This window comes from Anguilla anguilla, chromosome 9 (assembly GCF_013347855.1).
Source record: "Anguilla anguilla isolate fAngAng1 chromosome 9, fAngAng1.pri, whole genome shotgun sequence".
Classification (NCBI taxonomy): Eukaryota; Metazoa; Chordata; class Actinopteri; order Anguilliformes; family Anguillidae; genus Anguilla; species Anguilla anguilla.
In genome coordinates, this window is record NC_049209.1 from 16,237,593 (window position 1) to 16,260,437 (window position 22,845).

Consider the following 22,845-nt stretch of genomic DNA (forward strand, 5'->3'; position numbering starts at 1 on the left):
CAGGTGCTTGGTAGCTTTTTTTCTTTTTTTGGGGGGAGAAATAAAGTCAAAAAGGGGGGGAGCAGAGGGAAAGAAAGTGAAAGAAGAGGCCAGATTCTTATGAACCTTTGTTACGGTGAAAATCAGATAACATTTTTCCAGCTTGCCTCAGACTTCTAAAAATGGCCTTGTTCGGCCTTTGTTGTATGTGAACTACAGGCGTTGCTAGGCAGAGAGGGCACATGGTATGAATATACAGTCTTTGTGTGTCTTCCATGCTTAACTACAGAAATGGGAGCGGTGCTCTACAACTACATAAACAATTGAAAACATACCAATGAAAACTTTCAATGGCAATTCACCAGAAAATAAAGTTGAACATAATAAAGAGGACTTTATTATGTTCAAGATGGAAATAGGCGGAAATTATTTCTTTTGTGTAGACTTAATTTCTGAGATTGTGATATAAGTCTCAGAAATAAACTCCACACAAAAGAAGTCATTTCTGCCAAGAAGTCCTCTCTATTATCAGAGTGCTCCAACTTTATTTCGGGTGAATAGTCATTAAAAGTTTTCATCTATATATTTTAATGAATATATGAGCTTTCAAGGCCGCTGAGCTGCATTGTTCTCTTAACTGTAGCATTATCACCACCTAGTGGTGGATAAGGATGGTTGCAACAATACAATAAGGAGCACTTGGTGACAAGTGCTTTGTTATACATTTTGGTTAACTGATGACAAACGTACGCATGGCACAGCAGACATATAGTCTTCACCTACTCCTTATAGAACTCATAGCCCTATCAGCAATTAGAAACAATACAAACACATTTTGTTTGAGAAAAAAAAACCTGTAAAGGAAAATAGGTGCATATCAAAAGGGTAAAACAATGCCACTGAAAAAAACTTATATCTCCATTACACATTTTAAATATTATAAAAAGGAATTTAGTGGATGCTGAGAATTCAGATTATAGCAAAATAAATATCAACTCAGGCACATGGTATTTATCTACATGGAAAAAATGTATACAAATTATTTTATTACTGATAAAGCTGTATCTCTGACTGTCTAAGCATACAATTCTTAACTATTTATTTATGATAAATCTTCAGATTGCAGAAGACAGAGCCTCAGAGTGTGAGCACATACGAGATTAAAAGTTTAACTGTGTGTGTTCATGTGTGTCTATGTGGATGTGCTTGTCACTCTCCGTGACTGACAGGGAATGTTCACCATCAATGCGTGACCTCAGCCTAGCCTCAGCCCCTGTCATTATTCACATCGCAAATTTAATGAGGCCTAACGCTCAGTCGGGGTGTGATGTATGATGTGCGGCTGGTGCCAAACAGACTAAAAACTACCCTTTTATTTTGAAAGAAGAGCAGACAATCTGCCCTGCTTATGAATTTTCTTCACTATACTCAGATAGGGGGGAAGCAGAGGGAGTTTAAAGGATAGAGAGAACAGAAAGTGCCGCGGTGGGGAATTAAATCGCCAGCCACACGGGGGTGTGTATATGCGTTAAGAGAATGACTGCGCCATGCGGTCTCCTCCAAAACCCGCTATTCTAATTGTAACAGTGTCTCCTCTCATGGCAGTTGTCCTCATAATTGACTGTAGCAGCACTGGTGGCTATGACCGTAACTATGCACCGACTGCATTACGGTTCACACGACCAATGGATTCCAGCCGGACTTTATGGGTGCCTCTGGCTGTTACACAGTCCACACTGACTGTGGAAGTGACCATAGCTGTGAAAATTCCAAATACTAAAAGCGTGGGCTTGTCAGATGATACAGCAATCTTAATCTCATCCCCAAATATAAAATATTTAACTACATTCTGTCAGTGGTGTGGATTTCCAGCAGGGGGAGACTATGTTTTACCACACCATCAATTCAAACCTATACTCTGGAACCGTATACATAAAATGTATTTTTTTCGTAATTGACATTGAAAGTTCATCAGCGGGGTCCACTTTGCCTGCCTCTCCTTCTTTCTCCTCCTCTCCATTTCTCTCCGTCTCTCAGCTCCTAATTAACCCCTGGGGTTCCTCAGCCCCCTTCCATCGCCTTCCCTGAGGGAAGCAGTTAATCACAGCCCCTCTCTAACTGCCCCGCCCGTCTCAACCGCACTTCACTCTGCCAGGTCCTGTCGAGAGAGAGGGAGGGAGGGAGGGAGGGAGGACTGGGCGTGGTATACAGAAGAGATGCAGGAGGTGAGGGGAGAGGAGGAGTGAAATATTGCAAACTCCAAATTGGCTTCTTGGGGCGGTCGAGAGAAGAGAGCGCGGAGGGTGGAAGCGATCGAAACGGCAATTAACTGAGCTGGGGACGGCAGACATTAATAACTTTGAGCTCGCCTCACGCTGAAGATTTACTCGGGGAGGCTGTCAGCGCGTCGGTGAGCGAGAAATGACATCGCGCTTGACTCTGGCTCGGGACTCGGGGTTCAGAACTTCTGCACCACGTTAACCTTGACCTGTCCAAGCATCTTCTCCTGGATTCAGATAAGCAGCATCTCGTACATTTAGAGTTTGCCAGCCCTGGTCCTGGAGAGCGGCCTGCTCTGCTGGTTTTCACCAGCCCTTCAGAGCCTCTGGGCATGGTTCTAGACCCCTGATTGAGTATATAATTTAGATCCATGTGCTATTTCTGTTGATGTTGAGGTGTCATATGAACTACTACTGAAATGGCAACAGAAGTGTCCAGTTTGTAGCTAGGAACAGCGCTCCGGATTGGAGAAGTCCACACGTCATGCAGGACCAACCAGCCAAAACTCACCTGTCTGTCACTTCCTGTCCATTCCAGCAGAGGGAGTCGTTGAGCACGGCTGATTCTTGGTTGCACAGCGCCTCCCCAAGGCCACTGTAGAAAGTGCTGAAGCCCTTCAGGCTGGCAATAAACTCCCTGAGGAAAATCACAGGAGAGAGGAAGAGATGGAGGCAGGCAAGATGAACAGAGAGCAGAAGACTGGCCACCCATTTATCATATACAAACAGTCCATATACACTTGTAACTTATAGACAGAGGTGGAAAATCCAGGTTCACCAAGTAAAAGTCCTCCCCAGTATTTTGTTCCAATCACCTGGATTTTTAAAATTTTTTATTTTATTTAACCTTTGTTAGTCTCATTGAGATTAGAAATCTCTTTTTCAAGAGAGGCCTGGGCAAGAAAGCAGCAGTCGATTACAGACACAACACAATTTCAACATTTAACATACTATAAAAGCAGACAAACAGCAATGTTCAAAGTTTCACAATCTGGTTAACGTGAGTAGTCTGTAGTGCAACTAAGGGTCAACACAATTACAAGTGTCACTTTCCTCCATAACCTTAAGCCTTTTTTAAAAAATCATTTAATGATATGATTTTGCCACTTAGCAAAATTCTTCAGCCAGGAGGAAGTACTAATCAGTGAAAAGTGAAATCAGCTGGCTCATGGGTTCATGGGTGGAAGAAACACATGGCAGGACTTCTACTTTCTGACATCTGGACTTTCCACCTCTGCCTATGGGCTCTCGACAGCTCATACCAATGTCACTGGGAGCTGGTGAATAACAGGTTAGATTATAGAGCTGGTCTCCCAGATACATGGCCTGAAAGGAAGAGAAAACTGTTTGATTCTATTACATACCCCCTGTAAACATTATCAAATGATCCATTTGTAGCTTGAGATTTACTGCAAGAATTCAGTTAGCTGCTTTCTCAGGCGCATGCCATAACCTTCCCTCCCAGGATCTTACAACACAACCTTGTGGTTACTGTTCACAGAACACAGTAAGAATCTCAAAGTCAAATCCCGGAGCACCGCTGTGTCTGCTGCTTTCTGATGTGTTCCTGTAATTAAGTACTTAAGTTAAGCCACCGATTGGCTAAAGAGCCTACAGACCTTGTTTCCAAAGCCCTAATTGGCTGCTGAATCACAAAAACCAGGCCCTCCGGACCTGGAGTTTGAGGCCCCTGCTCAGGCGAGTACTCGCAGTAAAGGTAAAACATTCTGGCACATTCCCTCTTAGCCAGGACTGACAAGTGATCCCTTTTTTTATCTTTAAACATTTTCTCAGGGTGCAGATGGAATGCCAGAGTCATCACACCATTATATTTCTGTGGCATAATATATTTTGCAAATGTGTTTTGCCACATAATTTCAAAGGAAATGGTGCATACAAGTGTTTAAGCAAGAGAGAGAGAGAGAGCGCAAAAGGGAAAAAGAGCAAGAGGGGAAAAAACAGGCCAGAAGCTAGCGGGGAAGGAGATGAGGCGGATTTTAGATGAATCCAATTCATGAAGTATAACTAAATGCTCGGCTTTCCATTTTTATTTTTAATTGACATGAAGCCTCACGCTGCGAGGTCTGTCTCTTGCTCGCCCCCACCTCCAGTCAGCTGAAGCATGACTTTCTTTTGTTCACTTTATCATTTAAAGCGAGTCGAGAAGCGCGCGCCCGAAGTCGGAATAGCAGCATTAAAGTCGGCTCAATGTCATTCCCGCAGCTGGAGTCGCAGTCGCGGCTAATGAGCCTCCCACCGCCGCTGTCTGCACAGACGCTCCAGCGGTCCGTGAGCGATCGCATCCTCTCATTAGCACTTTTAATTAGGTCATGTGCTGAGCACGTGCAGTCGAGGATACCGTACACAAAACGTGTATACCTATGCGGCGTGCAGTAGGTCGAGCCGAACACAACAAGACGCATTTTAGAGGGGTTCGCAGAAGCTTATTACGCGTGCTTCCTCAACCTCTGGCTCCAGATCTTCATTAGGCCTGTTTGGAAAGCACGGCGCTCAGAATGTTCAGCACTGCTCTGCAACGGTTGCGGTTTACAAAACAAAACAACGCTTGCAGGTCTAAAAGCATGGTTGGTGCTAGCTGTTTTTATAAAAATTGAAGCATTAGGTGATCTGAAATAGCTGAAACCATACAAACCGCTAATGAGGCCGTTTTCATTATTTCTTTAATCCTGCCTGTAACATGCTGAGCATTAGTGCTGAATAATTTAGCAGTTGTTTAAATTTAGCAACGGCTGCCAGTATGGATGTTCAAGAAGCAAAACATTTTCTTGATCAAATTGACTCAAGGATTATGTATAAAGCTCTGATGGCTTTATTTGTTTGAGAGAACCAGTTCAAATGAGATCTTCCCCCCAATCCCATTCCCGTACCTGCGCCGACCAGCCAGAGTCTCTTCCGGGTCAAAGGGCACAGGCTGCAAGGCTGGGCGGGGCTCAGCGGCTGGGGGGGCGAGGTTCAGACGAACAGTGGCAGAACGAGAGACGCGCTTAGGAGGAGAGTAAGAGCACGTGTTGCTCACCTGGATGCAGAGAGAGAGGAAAGGAAAAAAGGAAGAAAAAGCCTTTACTTACAAGATTTAACCATACAAACTCCAAAAAAAAAAACAGAATTCCCCTTCATGTGTGGCATTTCACATTCAAGAAGTCAGTCAGTAAGATGTGGACTCAAAAATAGCCTTGATGAAGACCCATAGCCAATTGTATTTAAGAGATAATAGTATGTGTGTGATATTTATTGTATGGTTTACAGCCAGCAACAAAAAGGCGCAACATTTTTGAACAAGCCCAAAATCCACAGCATAGATTATACCCTGACAACAGCACAAACTCAGACATCTAGACTTGCCATTGTGGTCTGCTTTCTGTGTTCCATGTTTGGTTCGCTCTTTCCTCAGAAAGAAGGGAGGACGGATTTGCGCGACACAAAATAAGGATTTCATTTTCCTTTTCAGTCCTTTCTTTGCATGATTCTTTTCTCGTGTTCATGACCGCACGTACCCAAAAAAAGGAATGGAAATGAGCTCTTTTTTTCGCCTGCAGAGATAAACGGTATTGTTTTCTATGCAGGACGACACAACAATAATAAAAACAGCCTCTCTCTGTGTCTCTGAGATAGTGGAGACACGCCATTCTTTTCAGGTGCAATAAAAATGCAAATGCACGTTAATGTTTTGTTTGCGGTTAAATGATTTGCCGGTGGTTTGATTTCCCAGAGGGTTTGTTTGGGGGCTTAAGTCTTCCACATAATGTTAACAGCTAATTGTGCCTGGCTCCCCCTAACCTAAGTGAGTACGTCGGCAATGGCCCTCCTGAATACTGATGCACTCTGGTGTAACAGATTGTCTGAACTGAACCTCTTCATCAAGGGGGAAGTCACACACACACACACACGCGCGCGGGCGGGCACACACACTCGGGAGTTTGTTTGATTTACTGAGCCGGGTGCTGGATTTATAGGTTTATCAAAGACCAATCAACAAATAATGGGTTACAATGAAACGGAATTGAAACCCGCTCCATCATATTTAAATATGCATATTTTGCATTTATATCCTCATAGGGATACACATAATTATGAGGAACCGTTGTAACCCGGATTGTGGAATTTTCACTGCTGAGCGACTAGCACAACAGGAAATCAATTTTGAAATTGTGAGGTTATCACTTCTTTGCTTAAACCCACACAAGCCTTTAAAGTTTATGCACCCCTTTAGAGCAAGAATTGAAAGACAAAAGGCCATTTCAGAATCAATTTGTGGTCTCATTGGGTCCCAGCCTACACCAAAGCATCATTTTTTACGTCTTCCTGACTGCTCCTAGATCACAGTCCAAAACCAAGACCCTCTCTCCCAAATGCTCACTTTGGACCATATAAATTGGATAAAAGGTTTGAAGCAGTTTTTCCCTGAGTGATTTATGCATTTGCTTTTTTTTCTCCCTAATATGAAATGATGATTAATGGGGATTATAGCTTTGCTGTATACTTACTATTTTTTTTAAGCGCCACAGAACAACATTCAAAGTAGCTACAATAACCCCACTCCCCCACCACCCCTTTCCCAACCCTCTTGTAATCTACACAAAGGCACTCATTAGCAGGGTATTAACACCACCTAGGGCCGGACAAACCACACTAAACAAGAGAGATAAGAGGTGTGATATATCCCACCGCTTATTATCAGAGCTGGGCAGCTCTGCACTGTGCCTGCAGACACAGAGACACCTCAGTACACCCTCCACTCCCCTCCCGCCCACGCACACAGTCATCAGCCTCCGGCTCAAACACGCACAAACACGGACCCTGTGACCTCACTCTCAACACACATGAGCAAATCACCAAAGAAACACAAACGCAAACATACAGATTATGCAGCCCCATCTCATATGCCATTCTCTTCTGTAGGTTGTAGTAACCCCCCCCAGGCCTCACACTGTGACCCATACTGATGTGTGGGAAGTTTCCTAGGGCAAGCAGTACTAATAAAACAGTTCACGAGGCCTAAGGGTTGACCAGTGGCTGATGAGGGAAACCATTTGGGAGACAGGCTGGCTGTAGGATTCACAAACCGAACAGTGAATGGTATGTGTGACTAACGAGGAGGACAGAGGCACTAGTGTAGTAAAGAGGTGTGTAGAGAGAGAGAGAGAGAGAGAGAGAGAGAGAGCAAGAGAGAGACCCATGCACACACAGGAAGATAAGTGACAGGGTCTATGTTACTTCTATGACTTCTATGACTTTCAGAGGTCGAGCGAGTGCATGGGGTTTGGATTGGCTGCTCGGAGCAGGCCCAGCTGCCAGTGCCCAAGTTCCAGCAGATCACTGCACGCGGAGCAGCACAACAGTCAGGACACAGGCCAGAAATAACTGGCTGCTGGACATCCACCAACATCCCCCGTGGAACCGACGAACAAACAAACAAGCTGCTACGTCCTCTTTTCACAAGTCACCGGGCAGAGGATGTTCCGGGCTCAGACCGAGCAGAAAATTCCTAAATGGATCTCTCCGCGGCGAAAGGGGCTGGAGCCACGCGATAGCGCCGCGGGCGTCGGCGCGCCCAGGAGGGGGCCGCTGGTTTGGGAAGAGAGGGAGGAGGTAAAGAGAGGACACGGCCGGAGCCCGTCAGTGACAGGCCCGGGCCTTGACGGGGGAGGTCCGTCGGTCAGGAGAGGTGACGGACAAACAGAACCCGGGTGGGAGCGCGGGTGGGAGGCTGGCAAGGTGTTCACGCTCCATCAGCAGTGAAAACGAACCCCATTCTGGGAGTCAAGAGGCCGGCATACCCAGATCACCCTTTTATAAAGCGTCTCTCTTCACCACTTTAGAGGATTTTCGTGGACATGTACTAAATCCACGCCTTATTACATTTTCTTTTGTTGGTTCCATCTTGTTTCTACATTTTCTTTACCTGTCAAGTTTTCTCTCCCTCTCTCCCTACTTCACTTCTCTTTCCTGTCTCTGTATTTCTCTAAGAGAAGGATGGCTTATGATGCTCTATTGCTGTGCCAAAGTGAAAGTGTATAAAAATTAAGAAAGAAAGAGACAGAGAGAAGGATAAGAAAGAGAGAGAAAAGGAGTCTCTTGATCTCCTTTACTGCACAGAATGAAAAAAGCAAACAAGTCCTACGTGTTCATATATTACAAGCAATACAAAATTATCCACTCACACACACCCAGAGAGAGGAAATAAAATAGAATAAAATAAAATATAACATAGAAGCAATCACTGAAATAAAAATGAAGCCATTGCAAAAAAACAAATGGAAAACAAGAAAATTAGCTAAATTAAATCACAAACACAAATAAGAAGCAACTTCACAAACAAGAACAACCACAAATGAATAGTTAATCTCACTAAGTAAAATAAATAAATTTCAAGAAGAGAAAAAGATAGAGAAAAAGTATAGAGTAAGCCACACAGAAAGAAGAATTAGACAGAGAGACAAAGTAAGGAGGATGAGAGACAAGCAAAATCCTGTTGGGAGAAGAACCTACAGTCCCAATTGCAGCAAAACACACACCAGCCTGTTATAACCTCAGGGACCTCGAGTGACCATACACATCACTGCTATTATTTCATTCATTTAATATTATTTTCAATATTTTTTGATTGTATTGTTGTTGCTTTTTTTGTACTACTACGCTTTGGCAGTATTTACTGTATTAAGTATTTCCTGCCAATAAAGCATTTTTAGAATTGGAACTGGAACTAGAGACAGGGACTGGAGGAGAGATAAAGACAGAAAGACAAGGGTGAAAGATAAAGACAGACAAAGGGAGGGGAGAGAGAAAGACGGACAAAGGGGGGGGAAGAGAGAAAGACGGACAGAGAGAGAAGGATGAGAGAGATTTTTGTTTTGAAGTTAGAGATCTGGGAATAGGAGAGAATAGGAATTATTGGAGGCTGGGGAGACGCTGCTGTCTGAAATTAACATGCAAAATGAGCTCTATTACAGTGACAGGCCTCTGCTGCTCTTGCCAAAGCTCAAACCATCACACGGCCAGACAGTTCAGGGGCATTTCATTGAATGTAAAACAGTGGCAGAGCACATTCCTCTACCCCCGCCCCCCCCACCCCCCCATTTTTTTTTACAGGACTTGGACCATTTCCAATACAACCCAAATACCACCACTCACCACCCTGTGTTATTTTCACCAGTGGACCACTGCAAAGCACAAGTCACGCTGTGTGAAATAACTATTAACAAGAATAGTTGCTCAAGGCTCAAAATTAACTTACTAGCCCCCACCCCTCCACCCCCAACACCCAACCCTCAGAACAGCGATTTACCTAATACTGATCATTAAAGATTCCCCATTTTAAATAGGAATCTAAAATTAGCCATGAATATATAAATGCCACCTATCCAACCATAATCGTAGCCATCAGCCATACCGCTGCATACTATGCTGCCTGCTGGTTAAAACTAAGCGCAGATCTGCTTGGTTGGTACTGTACTTGGATGGATGGGAGGCCTCCTGCGAAAAAGCAGATTTGTGCTGGAATTGGTGTTGCGGGGTCAGTAGGGGGGCAAACCTCCCTAAGGAGACCAAGCAGAAACTTCACACTCCACTGCAGCTAGGGCAAAAACTGTGCTGGAGGAATTTCAGATGAGACAATAAATGCATGGCAATTATAGTATTTGAAGGCTCCCTGATGCCCTAGCCAAATTCACAGCATTGACCTCTCAATGTGTCCATCCAATCACAGTCCAGTTTGCTTGTGCAATCCCTTCTACTCCATCTGAGCCAATGAGTGGTGATGGTTCTACTGTTCTATGTCACCCATCACCCACACCTTGAACTGTCTGGAATTTTCAATTCGAATGCAGACCGAGTTGCAAAGTCTGTCTCAGTCACTCAGGTTTTTCTAAAGACAATTTTCAAATGAAAAAACAATACACAAATTATAATTCATATCAAATAAATTCATATAAACTGCTTTCTTGATTTATTGATTATAATACATGTGCAATATAGCTGCAAACACCACAAAAGTTTTAGATGTTTAGCAATTAGCAATTTTCACAAAAAATGTTAGCTAATTCAAATTTTTTAATTCATTTATTTCTTTGCTATTCATTTATAGCAAACCATTACGATTGTGCTTATCTACATGCTGAACAAAATAGCTAAATGTTGAAAAGGTAATGACATGAAATCCAAGTTCCCTAATTCAACCTGAAAATCATGACCCAAGTAGCAAATACTGATCTGAACTGTGTGATCATTTGTAGCTTTAAATACATGCCTTGGAAAATAACATACTAAAATCACAAACAGCAAAAGGTGAACATTGATGTGTCCAGTATGCCACTGGAGATTGGACAAGGCTGTCATTCAGCACTGTTCTCCTCTCTCTGAGCCGTTAATGTAAAAAGGCTCCAGGCTCTCCTAATCATTTCCCTGCTGAATGGAACAAATCTCCTTCCACATTTTTCAGAACTTTCTCCCCTTTCCAAATTTATTCCCAGACACAGGGTTTGGCATAATTTGATCTTAAAGGCCCCGTGCAATCAAAATCATCATTTAAGCTCTTTTATAATATCAAGGCTTTTTTATTCAGCTGACAGTTCAAATGAGTTTTTCATTCTGAAACAAAGTTCTAATACTGCTCCCTTTCAGAACAGTATAAGAACTTTGCACAGAACAGACATACCATGTCAGACCTCTAGCTATTGTGATTTTAAATGAGATGAATGAGAGAGAGAGGGCGAGAGAGAGAGAGAGAGAGAGATACCATACTTGTACATACAGAATTGAAAGAGAGAGGGATGATTATGGGACAGCCCTATCTACAGTTGTGGAATTACACTGATTAAGGAACATATAAAAGAAAATGCTAAAATGACTGATAAGCGGAAATTGTAACGCTTCTAATTACAGTTTTGAAGGATTAGGTCACACATTAGAGCACTTTTCCCAGCAGAAGCATATTCTGCCCACTTCTCTGAATAATTAACAGAAATCTGACCTTGCACATTGTTAATGTCATTTATCAGCTCGTATACTGATATCAACCAGTTCCACAAATGACAAATAACAACACAGTAAACAAGCATATTTTTTCCTTTCACAGTAAATATTTCCCAAAAAACTGCTTTTAAACATGCACAAATCAAAAACAGTGACCAGGAAAAACACTTCCACACATGCTCATACACACAAATATACACATGAACAACAACTCATTACCCACAAATTAATTCATAGACAGACACATGCATACACACACACACGCGCATGCATGCACACAGGCATGGACACACTCCCTCTCACATACACAGACACATACACATGTACGCACACGCTCTCTCACACACAGACACACACACATACACACACATGCATGCACTCTCACGCACAGGCACACACACACACACACACACACACACACACACACAGGGGACCGAGTCAGTGAAGTCATAGTGTACGTTAATAATATATGAGCAGTGAGGGCCTACCCCTACAGGAGGCTGGCCAGGTTACTGTCACCCAGAAAGAGGCATGGTGTGAAACAGAAAGGTTCAGCACTTTCCCCACCAAAAAAAAAGAAAAAGGACACCTATGAAACAGCAGCCACGACAACCTCATAGAACAATGAGCACAAAATGTTCAATATTTAATGGCTGTTTTGGTCCTGCTTCATGACCTTGCAGGTAGCAAACAAAGCATTTTGCTGCTGTTAGGACACATTGAACCAAACTTCTGATCTTACTGAGAGGGTTTTTTTGCATGCGTATCTCTTGATGTGGGGGTGGTGCATGTGTTTTTTTATGAATATCTGTATCTCAAATAAACGCTAATTGAGATGGCAGGTCCATTTCTGGCAACCACTTTACACACACACACACACAAATATAGACATATATCTACAAAACAAACTCATTAGAGGTTTGTGACATTATTCAGTAATATATTTTTTATCCTTGGCCACAATAAATGAAAATATTGATTTGAACCATGGGACAGTTTTCCATTAAAGGTCATTGCCCCCAGTTTCTGTCCAAATCGTCCACTTTTGGTCATTACTGTCCTCATTTATATTTGTCATTAACACACCAAAAAATGGCCCATAATACACCACAGCTGTGTGTCATTAGTGACAAGGGCAGGCAAGTTGGTTGGTTTTTTGCTAATGTACCGTACACCTGGTAACTTTTGTGCACCTGAAACATATTACATACTCATTTTACATCACATTTGGTATGTTGTGTAAGTGTGGATAGTAAGCGGTTTGGAACAGAACACACACACACACACACACACACAGATGACCCCACACCGAGGCTCTGACTCACCACAGCCTTCAGGCGGTTCCGGGTGGTGAGGGCGTGGTGGAGAGCCAATCGCACGAGCGCGTGCAGGCGCATCACCACCGCCTCCACGTCCTGCTCCCCCCGCATGGCCCCCGCCAGCGTCCCCAGCCCCTCCACGTACCCCCGCCAGTGGGGCTGCACCTCGCTGGCCCCCCCGAGGCACCCCCGCATGACGGACAGGCAGAAGCCGCGGCAGGGCCGGGCGGCCAGCAGGCCCAGGCAGCGCGGGCAGTGCCAGAGCCGCAGGAGGGCGCGGCCGCAGTCGCGCCCGGGCCGCAGGTGGTCCGTGGTGTTCACCACCTCGATGCCCAGGTTGAGCGCCTGCAGGAAGACGCGCGTGGCCAGCAGCGAGCGCGACAGCCGCGTCATCATCATCTTGGGGTACGGGCCGAAGGCCCCCGCGTCCCTCCAGGCCCCGCGCAGGCAGTCCTCCGAGACCGCCGACCCCGCCCCCCCGCCGCCGCCGCCGCCGCCGCCGCCGAGGAGCCGGCGGTAAGCCAGCGGGAAGAGCCGGTCGAAGAAGGAGGCCACGATGTTGTCCACCCGGGAGTCCGAGCCCAGTATGTAGAGCGAGACGTCCAGGAAGAGCTGGCCCACCGCCCCGTTGGCCCCGCCCCTCAGGGGAGAGAAATCGTCCCGCAGCATCTGGAGGGTGGCGTTCCGCCCGTGACGCAGTACCATCTCGAAGGCCTCTGCGTGACACAGCCAGGGAGGCGGAGGTCAAAAGAGTCAACAAACAGCTTAATGTACAACTTAATATACGTTAACTATCCAGGGACCACAAGAAAATACTGTCACGCCAAGTGTACCCCACCATTAGATTAGATTTGAATTGAGCTGAACAAGAACTTCACTGAATTAGGCCATCAATTTTTATAGCGCCAAATGGATATAACAGTTCTACTACACTCATGTGGCTATTAACAAACGCGCTGACGCATTATCACAAGCCCACGTGTGTGGCACCATGACTGCCTCCTTCTCACTACGGTAAATAACCAGAGGTGATATCAGATGTAAAAATAAACACATTATTAAGTCTTCACATCACAAACCAAACAAAAATCTTGGCACGAACATTCCCCTGCAAAATAAACACCACGTTTCAAGCATCTTAAGAAGTCGAATGATGCTTTAATCCTAATTTCAGTCCTAGCGGAGAAACCGTGATTAAAAACAAGATAGCAAAATGGGGTGAAGGAAGGATTTGAAGAGAAATAATCAGATGCATGTTCAGCTAACATCAGGAAATACTGCAGGCAGTGAGTGAAATCTTGTTAACTGAGTGACGAAGATGACACATAATTCCAAAAACTCAAACGCAAAGAGCCAAAAAGGATTACACAGAACTGAGCGATAGCGCAGATTTCTGGGCATGTTTTTGTATTTGGGTTTGGAGGGAATAAGCAGTCCTTTGATGCCTTTTACATGGGAAATGAATCCGAGACAATGGAAGGCAGAGCCTGTCAGTAAGATGCTAATTTCATGTTACAAGAATTTTCAACAGCATCCACAGGGTGCAGAACCCAGTGATTTAATAGCAATGCCCCAGCCCCTCCCAGACGCTGGCAGAGAGGAAATGGAGGAAAGTAGCTCGATCCATTTGATCCATCACTCCACGACGCAACCTGGAAGCACTGAGGTATTTGTCTTGCCTATTAATATAAGCTTCCTTGCTTGGACTGTCGTTTTTTTTCCCACCAGTCTAATAATCTTGGCTATAATCTGCCCACCCACTGTGATTATTTGCCCAGTAGACTCCCTATTAGCATTTAACCTAACTACCTGCTGACACTGGGTCGGCCAATGGAGGATGGGCTATGCCAAGATTTTTCACCACTAGGGATTTTTTTTCTTCTCACTGCTGTTTGAGTGTTTTTGCTCCCACTGGGGTGTCTTTTAACCTCTGGCTGTTTATCTGGGGGTTCAGGCCAAGGGATTCCCAATTTTCCTGCAGAGCACCGTTCTGATAGTGTCTCTGTAAATATCAAAATAAAACTGAATAGAATTGACTGCCTCAATGTTCAAGACGCCAGTGGGCAGACGTGCCGTCTGCTGTTGTACAACGGATCCACAGCTCTGATTACAGCGGGAACTGAGAGTGAATCCTCTCCTCCTCACTGGGGACCTCTGGGAATGGGCAAGGCGCTGGAGGCACATGCGGGGTCCAGTCGGATTGGATCTGCACGCCCCTGGATCGCAGACATGTAGGGGTCTGCTCTGGAAGTTTCACCCGCACTGCAGAGATCGACTTCCATGCAGCCATTTGCACTGCCCTACAGAAGCGCCGCCAGCGCCCACAGCCCAGCCTCCCAGCTGCGACACAGACATGCCCCCAACAGACTGAATGCCAAGAAGGATATGTATGGCAGAGGAGAGTGGGTGCAGGACACACACACACACACACACAGACACACACACGCACATACATGTGAGCATGTACACTAATTTGAGAATTAATTCTGCTGCTGCTGCTATCTGCAGTTACTTCATCAATGAAGACAAGTGAGCCATTACCTGTCGCAGCCACATATGCCCAAACCATGGCACCCCACCACAATAATTCAGAGATGGCGGGGGGGGGGGGGGGGTTCTTCGGATCTTGGAGAGTTCCTTTTCATACTTTGCTCTTGCCACCTCTCATTGGTCCACAAGACCTTTTCCCAGAACTCTGCAGGCTCTTTTAGGTAATTCTTAGCAAACTGTGATGTGGTCATCCTATTTTTGCGATTAACTAGCGATTTGCATCTTGCAGTGTAGCCTCTGTAGTTCTGTTCATGAAGTCTTCAGCAGACAATAGTCACTGACACATTCACACCTGCCTCCTGAAAAGTGTTTCTGGTCTGTCGGATAGATGTTTAGGGATTTTTCCTCATTATGGTGAGAATCCTTCAGTCATCAACTGTAGAGAACTTTGTTATTACTGAGCTCACCAGTGCTCTCGTTCTTCTTAATGATGTTCCAAACAGTTGCTTTAGGAAGAGCCTCCATTCCGTTTTATTCCTCACATTATTTCTGTAAAAAGCTTTGGCAGGAGGGATAAATCTAAAAGATAATCCAGCAATTTCAGAAAAGTGGGCACGATGGTCAAAGGAAACTAAGGAAAGGTGTTCAAGAGGACAACTTCAGGCACTTAGAATGTGGAACCGAAAGATCAAAGCAATGACCAAATATAACCCCCATATCCTGTGCCTGTGCTCTGAACAAGACACAGATCAAGTATCATCTAATGGAGACAGCATTTCAGCTGCAGGGCTGAGGACCGGGCCCTTAATGACAGATTCAAGGCAGTGCCCGAGTCCCAGGAAGACCAGCAATTGCGTGGGTGTGTGACTAATAAAGGATGGTAAAGGGCAACAAGGGAGAGAGTGCAAGGGCCAGAGTCAACCAGCAGAGGGCACTGGAGCACCCTGACGGGGCAAGAGTAGCAAAGAGGAACCCGTCTTCATTCCAGTACCGTCGAAGATATCGGCTGTGGAGGGTGCCCATTTAATATAACAGAGAATTGGGTTGTACAGAGGTTCGATAGAGATCCAATAACTGCTCAGCAGTGCTTGGGTATTATGTAATGTAGTTTATTGATTACATTACATTGCATTCATTTAGCAGAGGCTTTTATCTCAAGGGACTTACAATGCAGGAGAAACATAAGTGCATTCACCTGATTACTACGAGCCATAGCGCCAGACCTGGCTAACAACATTCTGAGGCTGGCGAGTTAATATGCAACATCACTAAGGCACCACTGCGAGTTAACTATGCTGAGCAAGAGCCAACATACTCATTCTAAATAAATACAGACCACATCAATAACAAGCCTTAAGAAGAGAAACATAGAACCATAAAAACATAAGCTAAAAACATAAAAAATATAATGTCATGAATAAATACAATTAAAGTGAATTATTAGGAACGTTAGGGGGTGAATATGGGGCGAGGAACAAAGATGCAGTCTGAGGGTATGGGGCTTCAATCCATGCCAGAAAATGGCCGCCAATTCTGCTGCCTCGACCACCTTGGGAAGTTTGTTCCCCCGACGTGGGGTTCGTACAGACAGGCAACGTGACCGGGAGAAAGGATCACAAAGACGAGGGAGGGAGGCGGTCGCCTCCAGGTTGCACGAGCAGCAGGATTCTTCTGAAAAAAAGGAACACCCAGCTGGAAGTCATCTCGCCATTCCACAAGGGTTCACTGGCTTTTTTATTTGGGTCACAGGCGGCGGTTAAAGTAAGACCAGGCATCTGTTAAACTCATATTAACGCCACTGAAGATGAAGTGGGACTGGGATCCGGTAATGTATCACTTAGGGCTCGTTCTGGGCTAATGGCATGGGGAAGCAGGGCAAAAATGCAGACGTGTTCTTAGCGCCGTTACAGGCGTCCACCAGTGGTCCATACAGTCATTATCCCCTATCAGTTGAACTAATCGATAAATTACCCATGCGACGGGAATAATCAATTGTACTGATGAAGTGTCAACCCTGACTGAGACAGATCGAGAGCTCAGCTCCACCTGGTCCTCTGTGTTCAACGGTAAGAGGGCCAAAAGAAACATGTACTGGGGAGAAAAACATCCCCGTTTCATACTTGTTTTGTATTTAGATTGCATGCAGTCAGCGAACCCATGCATGTCATTCGACAACAACCCCTAACCTAGACCCTAACTCACAGTTTGCACGGCACATGCAGTAACTTAAAAAAACGCTTGCTTTCAGACAGATTTATTGAAGGTGAGAGAATGAGAACAGGCCTCGATAGCCCCGGCTTCTTTAGGATGGGACCCAGGCTTTATTAAGCCCAGAGGCTGTACAAGATGCAATATCTACAGCAGATTGGCCACACATTCCCCTTGCATTTCCCGCCCACCTTGAGTCCCTAGGTCATCAGTGCAAAAGAGAACTCTCATTGCACCTACCTGGTTAAATCTGCTTACAGCAAAACTGTTGCAGTGTTTCATGAGCAGATAAATTTTAACATATTTGTACTCGCATAACAAAGCAGTAATAATAGCAATAATCTGAGGAGGCATGAAGAAGAGGCAGGGTGCTTCAGTCACATATCAGGATGCTGCTCTCTGGTGTGAAATTCATTCCACCAGCTTAATTTGCCTGACAGCAGGAGCAGGAGGCCGTCCTTCTAGAAGGTAATCCAGAAGGGTGTGGTCACACTGGCCGGTCCTCTTTCCCCCGCTGGAAATGGACAGGAAATCCACCTCACTGTGCAAAGGATGAGCAGGCATGGCCTCAATCACAGAGAGACTCAAGGAGCAAACACAGGCAAGTAAATAGCACTCTTCTATGCCCGAGATTTAATATGTTATCCTTATTGGAATCACTCTTGGGGATGTGCTCCTGTATTATTGGTGGAACTGACAGAAGGAGCCAATCAAAGCCCCTCTCCAACCATGCAGAACAAGAGCACTGAAAGAGTCCTACAGCCCTGCTCTCTCGAAGAGCCATTTCACAAGAGATGTCACAATGTGTCATGTGAAGTCTGGGCTCTATAATGGATCAGTTACAACAAGGGTCCCTTTGGTTCTTAGGTCACTAAGGCCTGAGAGACGCTCTGTCTACTTTACTTTATTTTACTTCACTTGTATTTATCTGGAGTGGCTTACAGTGCAAACATAAGTGCAAAGATCAGGGACTGAAGTGCAGTAACTCCCTAGAGAGAGAAAGTGAAGTCCCGGGAGACAGCTAGTGCAGAGGTGCAGCCTTAAAACTGACAACTTAATACAGGCTCCTATAGGCTCAAATAACCACCTCCCACATAAGACCTGACCTCATTTCAAAGTTTAAATGTCAATTAACAAAGATTGAATGATTGACAGCCTGGAGAAGTGCCAAAATGTATGTGGATGCAGTGCATGAACAATATGCCCATGTTTTTGCTCTTGGGCAAAGCTAGGACTATTTGTCCTTCCACCTCTGTATGTGATTGCTTTTCAGATACCATAAAACAAGGATTAATTAATTTGTATAATAGCAGAATCCTGCTGTGCCAGATATCTAAACCAGTTCACCTCACATACTATATCTATATCGTGATCTATACAATCTGTTGCCTATTCCTTGCATTTCACGTAGGATAAATGTGGAATGCTGCCATTATAATTTTATATTGTGTTCCCCAATGTTCCTCCTATGGCAATTTTCTGATTGAAATACAATAATAATTAATTCACTTTAACCAGTGAAATCAAATATTTTGTCAATAATAATCGTTTTCAAAAACAGTTTGTTGAATGAATTAATTTTCGCAAAATTCCCATTTTGAAATTGTGGCATTGGCCGTGCTTATTTGAGTTTTTACCGGTTTACACATACTTTCATGCATCTGCCTCCCCTCTGGTTGAGGTTGGTTACGCAGGAAATTTTTGTACTCTATTGAACATTAAATAAGTATTGCAAGAACAAAAACCACCCAACGGAGCATTAAACTACTTCATACAAACACAGGCGAAGAACCGCAAGCTGTGAAAACAGATAAAGAAGTTACACCTAAGCAGGTGTTAGGGCAAGGTAAAAGTGCTGGAGAGCATCAGGATCTTCAAGCTCCTGCTCTGTCTACCACAGACACCAGCTCTCAATAGGCTACACTTGAACCATGCAGCCACCATGGTTGTTTACGTCACGAATGCCTCCACTCATGGAAACTAACAGGTGAAGGTTTGCATTGAATCCCTGATCCACAGAGCAGACTGCTCTGCTTAAGAGTGCGCTCTGCTGAGAGAAGCATGAAAAGGTTAGGAAGGAAGGCTAAATGAGCAGAAATGAGAAAAAGAAAGCTCTGTGCACGTGCTCAGGGAGGGCCGTGAATCTGTGATTTAAAAAAACACAGTCAAATGGTCCCTGGACTGGGACATGACACAACTCACAAACCGAACGGCAATCTAAAAAAGACAAAGTATCTCGGAAAAAAACCACAGGCAGAATACAGCCGTGCGTGCGGGCCTTACCTGAACCTCCGGAGATCAATTTGCCGGTAAGCCTTTATAATGTATTCCCTCCAAACCCCCACGTTCCAACTCTTTTATCATTATTTTAACAGTTGCAGTATCCATCAGTCCAGATTTTAGGCTCCCTGTCATGAGACAAATTGGGACTGGGTACAGCTTTTCATGGCTAAGGATTTTGCTCTTTCAACAGCTTAAGAATATAACATGATTCAAGATGACAGCAATCTACTATTGCCCATTTTTCATGGCTAAAAATTATCCCTCTTAGAGTGTGTGTATTGTAACAGGATATTTTTGTTTTCACAAATATCAAATCAATTAACAGTGTAGATATAATCAAGTACAATCTACTAGCTTAACCTCACACTGGTAATGTATACCATACTTGAACAGAGTAGAAACAGATAATTGGAGATAAGTTGCTTGGTTCTAGTTACAGGCAGGCCACAGCAAATACATTTAGTATGATGCTGTGGAATTTCTATTAGCGGTCTGCTTTTTACTGCTAGTTTTGAGATTGTGTTTATTCAAAGTTTGGAACATGAAGAGTCAGTTAAGAGAGTCTGATTTGGAATCAGAAATACTCAACTGGGCAATTAAAAATTAAATATTTCCAGTGCTAGACATTTACTGTTATTTTTAAATCAACCAGTTGTTCTGTTGTTAGTTGGATATAACACAGCCCTACAGATTAAACACTAGATGATACATGGCCAGTATATCAACAAAAGCCAACTTCAAAGTATTCAAATAACCCTTTAATGTATGAAACTTTTGCATATAAAATTAGGTTCCCTTGTGCAATACTCTACATACATACCATCAAAACAAAGAGAACGCTGACACAATCAGTAAACTACAAAGGTGTACTTAGATTGGAATAGAATCTTAACTTCAGCTCTCTAGAACAGCACCGCACACCTGCTACACGACAAAGTTTGCTCCCAGGTAAACCAATATACAAGGTCAAAGAGACTGCAAAAGGTAGCATCATACAACACAAACCTATGACCACAATAACGAGCATCTGCTATTAATGGTTTTCCCCCCACTTGTCCCAATACAGTTAACAATGAATTAGTAAGAGGAACCGAACAGGAAGAAGCCAGAGAAAGCACCACCGTGACAGCAGCATCAAAGGCACGGGTTTTAAACGAAGAGAACGAGGAGGGAGCAGGAATGACTGACAGAGAGGAAGGATGGATGAACTGAGTAAACGAAGAAGAGAGAGGGAGCAGCAGAAGGCGGTGTAATGTCATGTTCTCTCCTGGGATCTATAGTAATTATACGCACTCCCCCCCCCCCCAGCCCCCCAGCCCCCCACCCCCACCCCCCGCCCTCAGTTAATTTTCCACTTTCATTCTCTCTACACAACTCTCCCTCCCTCCATCTCTTCAGCTGTTCCTCGGTTGGCAGATGCAGTCATGTTGCATTTCCCTGCTGGGGTTGTTCTGCGCTGCCTGCTATCATTGGCCTCTGATCAGTCCTCCTTTCTAGTTAAATTAAACAGACGAGACGGAGGGACAACACAAAAGCTGTCTGTACTTTCCGCGAGAATCTCACGAGCTTCGGAAAAGCAATGAGACGAAATGGCACCTTAAAAGAAAACCTCTGCTTGTTTATCTTTAATTTTTGGTATGTACTCACAGCATAACAAAACGAATCGAGGGCCTCATAAAGAGAGAAATAGGATAGAGTATAAAGCTGGTGAAATTGCTTTAAAAGGCCCTGATATTTGCAATGCCTGCCTCTGTCTCCATCTCATCTCTCCTTCATCAAATCCCATATAAAATGAGATTACCTCTCAGAATGGAACAATGATGGGCAGAGGGCTTGCTTGTATAGGCTGTCAGATGACATGACAATTGAGATCCCTTAGAAAGCCTTTTAGGGACTACTTCTGATAGGTGTGTGCACCTTAGCCATCTGCTTTTGAGCAATTTTCATCTACTTTCTTCTTTCTCTAAAATGTAGCTCATAGAATGAAAAGTATGAAATTTATGTTGGCACAGGTAAGGTTCCAGTATCAAAGGAAGACTAAACTTCAGAGTATACTGTACTCAATATAAAATGCAATTCCACCGGTGTACTAAAATTATTAATATAAAAAATGTTTTTTTTAAATATTTTTAATCATTTGAAAAGGCCTCCAAAAGCAAATAAAAACAACAAAATAATTTTTCTGCTTGCAGTTCATGTTTTTCCACTGAAGGGTCCCTTTAAAAGGGTGAAAATTGTGGATATGAAGGTTCAAACAGATGAAAGAGAGATCAGAAGGAGCTGGATTTCTGCACAGTCTACACACTTACACTTGGACAGCAGAGAAGATGAGGAAAGAGAAAGATGAGAAAAGACAGATACAACAGGTGAAGGAGAAGAGAGAAGGTGAGCAAGAATGATAGAAATCTCGCTAGCTTTTGAGAGCACCATTTGCATAAACACTTCTTGTCACACAGTGTAATGCTTCAATAATACAAAAGACGTCCGCAATTGCATCGATTTGCCTTTCTGTTGTCAACTATTTCAACAATCTCAAATCATTTTCCTCTTATTCAGAGAGGAAACACTGGATAGAATCGGTAATGCGGGAATTGAAAAACTACAAGGTGTGGATGAATTCTCCACAGGGGAAAGCACTCCAGCTCCCAGTGCATCTTTAAAGCAGAAAAACATTTTCCACTTGCCCTCCCCTCCGCGCTAGAGCCCATGTAAATTTTGGGAAGGGGGCTGATTCCTGCAGTCTGTGTGTGACAGTGATGAAGCGGGCCGCCCCCGCACGCCCCCGCACGCCCGCGGAGCCGCGGCTGGGAGCCCTCAGAGCCCCGCGGCGCGCGTTCGTCAGGACGCGGCGAGGCCGCTGTCGCGGATCCCGCCTGCTCCGCCGCCACGCCTCCGGCCGACGGCGCGGTTCCGTCCCAGTGGGCACGCGGCCGATCAAGGAACCGCGAAGTTACCCCTCTTTCTCTCTCTCTCTCTCGCTCTCTCCGTCTTTCTTCTCGCTTTCTTCCCGTCTCCGATTAATTAGCGCCACTCTCTTCCCCTCCTCCTCCCCCACACAGGGCTCCCGTTCCGCCGCCTCGCCCTCCGCACTCCTTTTTTAAATCCTCCCTTACCCCCCTCTTTCGCGTGCCTCATGATGCACAATCAATCTATCTCAACACAAAACTTCCCCGGTGAGGGGAGAATAAATGCGTTTTTTTGTCAGCGGCTCTGGCGGTAATATTGCTCATTCAGTGGTTATTAATATGCAGCCGATCCATTTTCCCTTCATTCCCCTAAACATCCACACCCCCTTC

The 22,845-nt window shown here is 44.5% G+C and overlaps 1 protein-coding gene across 2 annotated transcripts in view; it reads right to left on the bottom strand.

Moving 5' to 3' along the window:
* Positions 1-22,845, bottom strand: part of LOC118236717 (glypican-3-like) — a 79,278-nt gene that overhangs the window by 26,053 nt on the left and 30,380 nt on the right. For both annotated transcript variants that reach the window (XM_035435295.1, XM_035435296.1), the window contains 3 exons: positions 12,575-13,284; positions 5,147-5,295; positions 2,770-2,895 (listed from right to left, as the gene is read on the bottom strand). In XM_035435295.1, the coding sequence (XP_035291186.1) occupies positions 2,770-2,895; positions 5,147-5,295; positions 12,575-13,284 (985 nt within the window). The remainder of the gene's footprint in view (positions 1-2,769; positions 2,896-5,146; positions 5,296-12,574; positions 13,285-22,845) is intronic.